Source organism: Nyctereutes procyonoides, unplaced genomic scaffold (genome assembly GCF_905146905.1).
Source record: "Nyctereutes procyonoides isolate TBG_1078 unplaced genomic scaffold, NYPRO_anot_genome, whole genome shotgun sequence".
Taxonomy (NCBI): Eukaryota; Metazoa; Chordata; class Mammalia; order Carnivora; family Canidae; genus Nyctereutes; species Nyctereutes procyonoides.
The window spans coordinates 44,523,234-44,535,437 of NW_026575046.1; the positions used below are offsets into that span (position 1 = coordinate 44,523,234).

The 12,204-nt window shown below is 42.3% G+C and overlaps 1 protein-coding gene across 7 annotated transcripts in view; it reads left to right on the forward strand.

The window, feature by feature from the left end:
- TENM2 (teneurin transmembrane protein 2) overlaps positions 1–12,204 on the forward strand; it is a 1,067,650-nt gene that overhangs the window by 879,099 nt on the left and 176,347 nt on the right. For all 7 annotated transcript variants that reach the window (XM_055325563.1, XM_055325567.1, XM_055325564.1 and 4 more), the window contains 2 exons: positions 4,794–4,989; positions 11,900–12,001. In XM_055325563.1, coding sequence (XP_055181538.1) covers positions 4,794–4,989; positions 11,900–12,001 — 298 coding nt within the window. The remainder of the gene's footprint in view (positions 1–4,793; positions 4,990–11,899; positions 12,002–12,204) is intronic.

The window sequence follows — 12,204 nt, forward strand, 5'->3', positions numbered from 1 at the left end:
ATCATGTGTCTCCTAATCTCTTGGGCTTCCACAGATCTCTTAGATGGAATGTGCTATGAAGCAACCTCTCAGTCAACCAAGCACAGCACGATCTCCTGAGCATCCCCGTATCCAGGATTGATCATGATGGGGTCTTGGAATAGAGTAGACAGATGTCCCTGGTACTAAGCCTGAGTTATCAATCCCCAGTGCTGGGACATGAAAAAGAAACTCTGGCCAGGGCCTGTGCCATTGGAAAATGGCCTCCTCCTAGTGTCAGCCAGGCTGCCAAGCAAGCTGGCCAGACTGCAGTCGAGGAATCCGAGAGAGCAGAGGCTCTCCTGGACCAGATGGCCTCCCTGCAAACCAGCTTCTTACTGAGCTCCTCCACTCCCCACCCTAGAAGGCAGTCTCTGCATTTGGCTGGGTTGATCCACCTTGTGTTTCTAGCCTCCAACCCTTCCCAAAGTTACAGCGGCCATAAATGATGCTCCGTGATGCTGCTTATTACATGTTCATCTGTGAGTAAGATAATTATATATTCCAGACTGGATCACTTTCTGGAGTGAAAGGAGGAACAAGAGGTATCAACTAGGACACTCCTGGGCAAACAGGGGTAAAGAGACACCCCCCACACAATAGGTTGGGGTTTGACTCCGTGGCAAATATGCTAGAACCTACCATGCTCTTGGAGAGTGAACTAGGAAGAAAGAGAAGCATGACGTCAAGAAATCTCTGAGGGCTTTGCTGAAGTAACAAGGAAGCCTCAACATTTCAGTGGTTTAGTTTAGTAAGTGTTCGTAGCTTGCTCGTGTCATAATTCCAGTCTTTCTCCAAGGGCTCATGTTAGGATCCAGGCCGTTCCTGTCTTGTGGCTCTACCATCTTGTGCTTTAAGGATGCCCTGGCCCCGTCCAGAGGCAGACAGGGTTGGAGACAAAGCAAGTAGGAGGTTGCACAGGATGTTTTATGGCAGGGTCTAGAAGTGGAGCTCATCCCACCGCTTATGTTCTATTGGCTGGACACCAGCACATGCTCCCACCTGGCAGCAAGAAGGCTGGAAAAAAGCTTGATAAGGAAAAGATCAGCCATCACTACACAGTGGACACTAAGAAACAGTGTCAAAATAGGAAGGGAATGGACTCCTGGGTGGCTCAGTGGTTGAAGACCTGCCTTTGGCTCAGGGTATGATCCTGGAGTCCTGGGGTTGAGTCCCACATCAGGCTCCCCACAGGGTGCCTGCTTCTCCCCCTGCCTATGTCTGTGCCTCTCTGTGTATGTCTCTCAAGAATAAATAAATAAAATCTTAAAAAAAATAGGAAGGGAAGAGAAAAGAAGGAACAAAGGAAGTTCAAAGGAAGAAAGCAGGCATTGTACAGCATCCCACTGAGAACTGAGAGGATGAAGTCATAATGGCCTTATGGCAACTCTCAAATCTTGGTACATGGGGATGTGCAAACACCACAATGTCCAACCATATGCATGCTCTGCACCAGGTAGTGCCTGCTTCAGTCTTGCTGATTATAATGCTACCCCTTCCTCTTTCATTCAAGAGAGCACATTAGGAAATGCCAGTGATTATTAGAGACAAAACCTTGAACGTATTCCAATTTTGTTTCTTTTCAATGGCATTCATTTACAAATTTACCATTTTATTCATTTGATATTCAATATTTACTGGTCAGACCCTGCTTGAGATAAATGAGGGATCGTGGTGAATAAGGACAAGGATAGCTGAAACCTTTAGGGCACGCTCACCACATACAAAATACAATTCAGAGCACTTTGCATGAACTGGTTCACCCAATCCTCACAACAGTGTTTTGCGAGAGATGTGATTATTGTCCCCGTTTTAAAGATAAGGGGACTAAGGCACAGAGCACCGAAATAGCTTGTGGGTGGGTGGCACAAAGTAAGTGCTAAGTGCTAGGATTCCAGCTCTGAAGTCCTCTTAACCACTCTGCCACGTGGGCAAAAGCCCTGCCCTCTTGGAGTTTGTATACTTCTGAGCAGACTGACAATAAACAAACAAACAAACAAAAAAAGCAAAAAGCAAAGCTAAATAAAGGGTATAGGATTGAGGCACATTGGACACTGTATCGTATCACACCCACACGTCCCCATGCCCTGTTTGATAGCTCCTGGCTTGCAGAGTGTTCCTTTAATGAAAACCGCCTTCCATGTGGCTTTGGAGTTACTCAGAGGAGCCAGCCACAATGGATGTCTTCTCTCTCCTCTGACAATACCTTTTTCCAGAGTCATTGATTGGTTGGACAGTAAGCACTACCGCTGGTCCTAAGTCATTTCTGCTCTGAGCCAGCCAGCCAGCCAGTTCAGCGAGAGATGACTAATGTCCAAATTAATAATGAGCAATGGCCCCACACAAGTAATCACCTTTCCCAAATTTTTCCTCATGGGAGTGATTTTCTGGACCCCAAATGAAGTATATTCTTCTCACCTCAGCACCAAGGAAGTTATGCTCATCCCTCTAGCTGACAGCAATTTGTGGACATGGGTCTGGGTATTTGGACATTTACAAGGTTGCTAAGAAACAAATGCTTTAGTTACAAAGGTCTCTGAAAACAGCATTGGTTTCTTGTATCCCTTCAAATAATTAATTTTATCCCATAAAGACAGCCATGACCAATGAGATATGGGGTAGAGGAAAGCTAAATACAAATACTCGTTCTCTGAAAGATGGGGAAATTTCCACTTCCTAAGCAACGACCATTTCCCACCCTTAGATAGAAAAACTGGAACCTGTACTTCTCTGAGCATTATAATTTTCAAATAAGTGACTCATAGCCATGAGATACTTAGTAACATGGTTATTACCTTCCAGGCACCTCTCTAGGCATTATGTCATGTCATCCTTATAACATCTCCAAAAGTTAAGTATTATTATTCCCTAGTATGCAAACCAGGAAGAGGCTAAAAATCGATTGACCTGGCTTCAAACAATAGTAAGTGGCAGTCAAAATTCAAACCCAGCTTTGTCTGATGGTAAAGCCTTTGCACTTCGGATTACAGACTCTTTGTTTTCAATGATCATGTTTCAGATGGGAAAAACTGGCTATTCTGATGACGGGGAAGTCACATTAATAGATTCCTGGAGTTTAATTCTATGAAGTTCATGAAAGAGGTTATAGTAAATGTCTGTAACCTATAAAATCCTTTTTATGGAGGGGAAGTGGTGAGAGAGAGCTTAATCCCACAGTGGTGGTTTTTATCTGCTAAAGACCTGTGCTTTGAATGTTCTCTGGAAGTCACAGTGCAGCTGACTTTTCTGTGCAGTGATTTTGAAAGAGTTCACAAGATTAGCCCATTTCTACAGGGGTCTTATCGATTTTCTTGTCGACAAGTAAGAGACATTGGTATCCTCTGCCTTTTACTTCATCTTCTCTGTCCAGCCCATAGTCAAGCAATGTCCCTTCTTTCTTAAAAACATTCCTCCAAAGTTGTCTCCTCTTCTCATTGACTTCTCCTAATCAAGACCCCTGTCACATCATACTTGGGTTTCTACAGTCACTTCCCAACTCGTCTTCCTGGTTCTGTTCATTCTCCCCTCTGCGGTATCCTACCTGCAAACGAATTCCTCAATACATCCCTTTCATTGCATCAGTCACTGCTCTGGGATCGTCAGTGGCCCCTACTTGACCACCAGAGAATTTTGACATTCTCTAGGACAGGATTCTCTTGGACCACATTTGTTCCCTCCACTAACCTCATCTTGGTAACCTTTATTGGCCACTCTGTCACTCATTGGTAACTTCCAGTTATGAGCCTGATTTCCATCAAAATAGAGTTTCATATTTAATTACTGGTTTATCTGAGAGAGGTAGGTCTAAGTTTTTGCCTGGTCACTTCGTTGCTATGTGACTTTTGACAAGTTGTTTGTCTTCTCTGTAAAGCCTCAGTTTTCTTATCTGTAAAATAAGATACAAATATTATTTATCTTAAGAGTTTTTGCAAAAATAGAATGGAATGGTAATGGTGATGATAATGATGGCTAGCTAACATGTACTTTGTGTTTGCTCTGCACCAGGTACTGTTCTAAATATTATCTTATTCCTCACAACAACCTGTAACATAGGTACTGTTATTTTCAGTTTTAAAAGTGGGGAAATTGAGGCACAGATAGGTTAAAACTAATAAGTGCCAGATTCTCTCCCAGGCAGTCTGGCTGCACAAACATCATTTTTTATATTAAAGTATAGTTGACATACAATGCTATATTAGTTTCAGGTGTACATAGTAGATACAAACCTCATTATTAACTAATCTACGATACCACCTTCCCCTGGTAAATGATAACAAATGGTAGCTGGTAACATAGGTCTGTAACTCTTTATCTGAAATTCTTGCCTAGCCAGATGATATTTAGAATCTAGAATTTCAGGAATTACAACAAGTTATACTTGACATATACTAGGTATTATATAACACCCCAATGGGGAACTGGAACAATAATCTCTTTCCCTCCCTCTCTTTCTCTTTCTCCCTCTTCTTTATTTTTCTCTCAGACACACACAAGAAAAAACATAAAAGTTTGGACTGTAAAGCTTTTGGGATTTCAAACTGCAAAAAAGGGACTGTGCTTATAGTAATAAAACTATTAGCAATAATTATAAGCATATTAATGGTGACTTACTATTACAACTTCAGTGACTCTTCTTTTTTACTGGATGAGCTCATAGTAAAATGAGCGCAAAAGTATTCTTCAGTTAACTAATGGGGTGGGAGGGGAAGGTGCTAGTCATGGGACCAGGTCTGCAACCTCTTTCACACGTGGCACTCTCTCTGTTCTTTCCCTAGTATGACTTCATGGAGCGTCTGGATGGGAAGGAGAAGTGGAGTGTGGTTGAGTCACCCAGGGAACGCCGGAGCATACAGACCCTGGTTCAGAATGAAGCTGTGTTTGTACAGTACCTGGATGTGGGCCTGTGGCATCTGGCCTTCTACAATGATGGCAAAGACAAAGAGATGGTTTCCTTCAACACTGTTGTCTTAGGTAGGTTTGGGATCTCTGAGGTGATATGCCACCAAGGGAAGAATGGAAATGTTCTGGGTTTCTCCGTAGAAGGCACCTCTTCCAATGTAGTTTCTACTGTGTTGGAAACAAGACCAGAATCCTTTATTTAGGCCTCATAGTATCTTCCATCTAAAACTCACCCTGATTAAATAAAATAAGAAGACTGCTTACAGGATCCAGTTGTGGTAAAGAACTTGGGCCAGACCGACTAGCTTAAGTCCTGGCCACACAACCTATGCAAATCACTGGACTTATGCAAGCTTCAGGTTCCTCCCAGTAAAATAGACCTAAATATACCCACTGTTAGGGCTGTTATAAGAATTAAGTAACATAAAGTATATAAATCTGTAAACATGCATTAGAGCCAATAAATACAGATCATTCTCATCAGCTCGGAATTTCTCTTAAAAATCCAAGAAGGCTCAAAATCAAAAGTTTAAAAAACACGTAAAAATAAATCAAGAAAAGAATAGAGACATAAGGGGATAAACACATAATCTTTGTTCCCAAATTGGTAAATCTCAAAGTGCTTTAATTAAACACTTGTCGTTTTTGATGTGTTGTAGCCCTGTTTTCTATTAGCTGTGAAGGAAGAAGCTATGATTTTATTTAAAATTTCCTCTTATATGTGCATACAAACCCCTGAAAGGGACATTAGTTTGGGAGGATTTTACCAAGTTTTCTAAAGCAGATCTTGTGAATTTTAACAATCACATAAGCTACAGATATTTTCATTAAATTTATGTTGTCATTAGGTTTTTATCCTGATGAGGATAACAGATCCTGGGTAGAAGGTCCATGAGTTGGGGCAGAATGTTAGATGCATTTCACAGAAGAATACACTGAGGCTCAGAAAACTTAGGCTCTCTGAATCTCAAGATGTAAATGTGATAGAAATGGCATGGGCTTCTAGGCCTTTCTGCGTGTCATCCCCACAAAGTTTAGTTTTGGATCTCAAAGTTCACTGTAGGAGTAGTGTCATGAGGAGATATCTGGTGAGAGAAGATTAAACCCTGGCTTTTCTGTCCCACATCCTAACTGGGAAAGTCACTTAATTCCTGGAGCCTCAGTTTCATTTGTGAAAAGGACCGGGTCCCTGACAGGAAGGATGATATGACTTTACATATGGAACATGTCTGAAGTGGAGCTGGTAATCACAAATGAGAGCTGATGGGTTTTTAGGAGTACATCTTGTGCAGCTGTTTTTCTATTGACTGCATTTTCAGAACTTCTTTATTGGCCTCATGGATTTCTCTGAGGGGTTCCTTGATTCTCTAAAGATCTATATAAGCCAACCTAAAATTCAGTTGGCAGTTTGTTATCAGTAGCCACAACTTCCAAATGGTATAAAGTCAGGATTTGGTTGACCCTGGTGTTAAAGTTAAACCTTATTCCCTCTGCTAAGAAAAAATTGGTCCTATCAGGACTAGCCAAATGCTCTAAAGCAGAGGTTGGCACACTGTAGCCAATGGGCTAAGTCTGGCCCACTGCCTCTTTTTATAAATAAAGTTTTTCTGGAGCACAGCCATGTTCATCTGTTGACATACTGTCTATGGCAGCTAAAACAACAGAGTTGAGTAGTTGCAACAGCAACAGTTTGGCCGAAAAAAATCTAAATATTTACTTTCTGTCCCTTTACAGAAATAGTTTGCCAACCCCTGCTCTAAACTAATGTCATAAACTTTGTATCATGCAAGCCACTGGACAACATCTTCCACAGTTAGAGAAAATTTTCAGAATCAGATTATGAACCAATGGAGAGAGAAAAAGCAAAACGGATAAAAACCAGCTCACAAAAGGAAAAAGTAGTTTAAGATGTTGAGATTAAAAGCAATCTTTAGGAATGCCTGGGTGGCTTGGCAGTTGAACGTCTGTCTTTGGCTCAGGGCATGATCCTGGGGTCCTGGGATTGAGTCCCACATCAGGTTCCCTGTGAGGAAGCCTGTTTCTCCCTCTGCCTGTGTCTCTGTCTCTCTCTGTGTGTCTCTCATCCATGAATACATAAAATCTTAAAAAATATTTTTTAATTAAAAAAATAAAATAAAAGTAATCTTTAGTTTAAGAACATGATGAGAAATGACATCCTTTTTGTCAGTTTGTATTAAGCCCAAAAGATTTAGCGCACACCTAGGAGCTCACGCCATAAGCAGCAGTGGGCTTCTTTGGAATCTACAGTGACTCCGTGAAATAGTTAATAAACAACAACAACAACCACACATTATAGAGCAGTGACAGTGTGCCAGCCTCTGGATTAGGCCCTCTCTCGCGACTAGGCCAGTGACCCCAGAGAGTAGTTGCGTGAGATCGGTACTTCCAATATTCTATTTTCTAGTTGAGAAGCCAAGACTGAGGGGCATTAAACAGCTTGCCCAAGGTCACACGCGGTAATCAGAGGTGGAGTCAGCATCCAAACTCTCCAGAGAACTGTGCTCTTAACCACTGGATTGCTTTGGATTCTGGCCAAATAAATGCCTTTCCCCCAGCACAGCAAGTTTTCTGAGGGCCGGATTATCTAATAATGGCTTCTGCCCTATATCTCCTTCATCCCCATAGACACAGACGTTGTGGTAGTGAGATGCCCTTCCCCCAGGCCATTACCCTCATTCGCCTGTCAGAAATGGGAATAACATTTCTCCCCAGAGGATTTCTCTTGTCTGGACTGTAGCTCAAAGAGAAAGTCAAAGGTAATCGGCCTAATAATTGGGCAGACATCTTGATAGAGCAATGATAGTAATTGGCCTGAAATGCAGGGAAAAGAACAGTGTTTTATTTGGTTCAGAGGTTCTCCCACACATATCTATTATCAGAACGTTCTCCATCAAGAGCAGCCAGGAGCGCCGAAAGCCCCTGTGATATGAAACAGAAGGAAAAATGTTAGACGGGTGTCAACCAGCGATCACGCTAAATATACCTTTGACTCAGGGAAGTCTTTTGATGTGTTTTGGAGAGAAGCAGCCTGCTTTCAGAAATGAGTTTCATCTCAGGGGACAACAGAGTGGCATACTTGAAACATGGTGCAGATTTCATGCGCCTGTGTAAAAACCCCATTTTGTGGGCTTCCTCTCAGCACCTGCCATTGTTTCCTCAAGAAAACTTCAACCAGGGTGACAGAAAGGAAAGCTGATAATATTGCATCCGCACTATATAAGCGACTGTTGCAAAAGGGGGACCGGAAGAGGGGGCTCCTTTTATAGTTCAGCCATGCCAGGTGGTTGTTCTTTCTCTTGAAAACTGTAGAAATGCTGAGCGAATGCAAAGAAAAATACTCTTTTTACAGTTTTTGCTTATTTTGGATTCTCCCACCCTCCTCCATACCTGCACACACACTCTGACAACTGTTTACCAAGGGCCTGCTGTGTATCAAGCATTGAGAATACCTCAATGTGAGTGAATGACGCAGCTCTGGTCTATTCCTCATAGAACCTGATGAGAAGACAGACACATGAAAAGGCAATTGTAGGAATTACAGGAACGTAGAGAAAGGGGTACAAAACCCTTCTTGATTGAGGGAAGGTGGAGAAGGAAGATGGCCAAGAGCTAAATATTTTCTAAACTGACATTTAAGGATAAATACATCAGCTAAAGGGAAAGAGAGGACTTCCAGCCCAGTAAAGAGCCTGTGCAAAGAGCTCAGTCCTTTTCCATGAGACTTTGGTGGGCAAAGAGCTCTCCTGACCTCTGCTGCTTTATCTCCAAAGATACTAGGTTTGAGAACAGGGAGTTCTGAGCTCAGCAGTGTCAGTGTCCACCAAACCATCCCCAGATCTAGATGCTGGTCTAGGGAGAAGCAATCTCTACCTCACTGTAAGGATAACTTCTTAAAACGTAAGCTGGACAATGCCATTTCTATGTTTAAAACTATTTGTTCCAGGGTGCCAGGGTGGCTCAGTCAGTTAAGTGTCTGCCTTCAGCTCAGGTCATGATCCCAGGGCTGGAGCCTCACATCAGGCCTCAGCAGGGAGCCCGTGCTCAATAGGGAGCCTGCTTCTCCCTCTCCCTCTGCCTCTCTGCCCTGCTTGTGCTCTCTCTCTCTCTCTCTCTCTCTCTCTCTCTCTCTCCCTTGCTCTATCTCAAACAAATAAATAAAATCTTTAAAAATAATAAATAAAACTATTTATTCCCATTGGTCACAGAAAATAATCCAACTCATCCACATGACCTACAGGGCCCTGGATGATCTGACCCCCTGCTCGGATCTCTCCAAACTCAGTTTATGTCACATTCTTACTTTTTGCTACCTTCCAGTCACATTGGATTCAGTTCTGCTATTTTCCACCACAGGGCCTTTGTGTAAACTATTCCCATTGCCTGAAATATTTTTCTCTTAGCTCTTCACTTGCCTGTTCCAGTTCACCCTTAAATATCACCTGCATAGGATGGAGAAGCCCTCCCTGGCCATCCTCCTGAGTAGCTTCCTCCTGTTACTCCCTATCAAAGTATCCCATTCTCTTCAGAGCTCTTATCACAACTTTTATGTGTTTTATTTCTTGAGATGATGATGATGATAGATAGATAGATAGATAGATAGATAGATAGATAGATAATAGATAGATCAGCCTGTAATATCTATGACAGTGAAAGTTCTGTGAGGTCAGACACCTTGCCTGTCCTACTCACCCTTGTATTTACCAATGACTACTACAGTGCCTTGCATTTAATAGGTTTCTAGTTAATAAAGTGAGCCATACCTCAGGAACTGTGACAACTCTGAGAATTCACCCTAACTGTAAGCTAACATGTTAGCCTGCCACAATTTCATAGATATTATCAGAAGACATGACACTCCTGGGTCAAAGACAAAGGCCTTTATTACTCAGAGCAATTCAATATCCAGATACTAGTAACTGTGCCAGTCCACCAAGGCCCCTTTCCCACAGGGCAACAGGAACAGGGTCAGGTGATAGTTGTACATGCAATGGATTGTGTTACAGAAAAGAAATCCTGAATTTATTGCACCTGAGTGTCTCAGAATGTGCAGTGAGTCTGCCCTGTTCTTTACTCTAGAGGAAGATGTTATCTTTATTATCCTGGAGAGTAAGTAACTCTGTCCTTTGCATTGGAGACAGACACCATATCTGTCTTCCAAGGTGGTTCACTATGCAGACAACATTGAAAAGAGAGTCCAGAGCTAAAGCAGTCAGTGCCTCAGTTCACAAGACATTCAGAAACACGAGTGGAGAATTGGAGACAGAGGGAAATGTCTTCCAAAACCATGTGAAATTGCTGATTTTTGATCTGCCCAAACAGCTGTTTTGTGATTCAACCTAAAACTTCTTGAATGAATGAATGTGTGATGAATAGATGGAAATTGGGGAGCAACTTGGCTGTTTCTCAGCCCACCTATAGAGCCAGTCTCAAGGAATTTCAGTCTGAAGTGTTAATTGATAAACATGGAAGAAATTGGCTTGATGAAGCCTATACTCTTTTACTTGATTTTGAAAAAGCAAATAACATTATTGAGTTCTCCTCAAAATAACAGAAACCAACTACGACTTGGTTCTAGAAGAAGGGAGTTGAGAAAGGAAACACTGTAGAAAGAGAGCAATATGCATGGTTGGTTTGGTTTTTCAGTCTAGAGTGGGAGTAAATGGGGAATTCAGTTTAAAGGAAAAAAACGTCACTGCTCTTGGGTTATTCCATTAGGAACAATCCGACTTTATAGTCTTTCATGCAACATCACCAGGTCAATGACCCCCTACTCCCCAAGTGCTATGTAAGGGTCATAGCCTGGACAGAGTGGCTTGTGTTTTTCTTTTCATCATCTTAGTCATTTGGAACCTGAAATTCTAAATCTGTTTATTTTCATTTAAGGCAAAAAATGAGGATAAAAATAATAATTTTAAAATAATATGTCTGGGTCTGTAAAGACCCAAATCAACATGAAAAAAGTCCTTAAATGATCCCTTTGAAGTTATGACTTGAGAGTACACATAGAAAGGTAAACCATGAAATAAAATGGCTATGCTGGTTAGAACAAATGGGAACTAATTGATTTTCATGAAAAACAAGATATACAAAAAGGTAAGCATAAGAGGACCTTTGTACAACCTAAAACCTACTACTTAATGCATCCAAAATAGTGCCCCAATTGGTCAGTCTTACACAATTTGGATTTTCCTTTCCTTAAAGCAAGAAATTATTTTTTTTCTAAGATTTAATTTATTTATTCATGAGAGACACACACACACACAGAGAGAGAGAGAGAGAGAGAGAGAGGCATAGACACAGGCAGAGGGAGAAGCAGACTCCATGCAGGGTGCCTGACATGGGACTCGATCCCAGGTCTCCAGGACCACACCCTGGGCTGAAGGCAGCGCTAAGCCGCTGAGCCACCCGGGCTGCCCAAGAAATTATTTTTTTAAGATTTTATTTATTTATTCATGAGAGACACAGAGAGGCAGAGACATAGGCAGAGGGAGAAGCAGGCTTCCCACGGGGAGCCTGATGTGGATCTCGATCCCAGGACCCTGGGGCTAAAGACTGATATCCCACATGTCAGACCAAATCTCAAACTGAGTGTCTGATATTGGAGGGTTTGGTGGAGAACGGCCAGCATTCATAATGTTTTGAGCTTGTTAACATTCAGATATGGGAAATTTCAGATTTTAAATCCAAACAAGTAGTTTCTTTTGAAAAAGCAGAAATTGTAGCAATATGAACCCTGCATTCCTGCCTGGGTGTTCATCAAGTAGGGAACGGAGGTTTCTTCCACACTTGCTCTGGTCCCCTTAACTTCCTATTTCCTTCCCTCCCTCAAGCTCCTTACCACCCCCCTGTGGGCACTGAAGGTTTCTACCACTGGTCTTCAAAAATCATGGGTGGCTGATTATGAAATTGCTTCATCAGCAGGCAGAGGAAAAGGTAGTCGCTGAATTTCTCTCTTTTTCAGATTCAGTGCAAGACTGTCCACGTAACTGCCACGGGAATGGCGAATGTGTGTCGGGGCTGTGTCACTGCTTCCCAGGATTTCTAGGAGCAGACTGTGCTAAAGGTACTTGCTGCTACTTCCCTGCTATGGTTGGGAAACAAAACATGGGCTTCTTTGAGGGGGCGAGCAACGGGGCACCAAAGAAGCCTCCCCGCAAAATTCCACCTGGACAACTTGTAAGCCCATGCATGCTAGAAGGCCTAACCCTTAAGCAAAGAGCAGGCTTTAATATATGACAATTGGCCAATATACCTATAGGAGCAGGG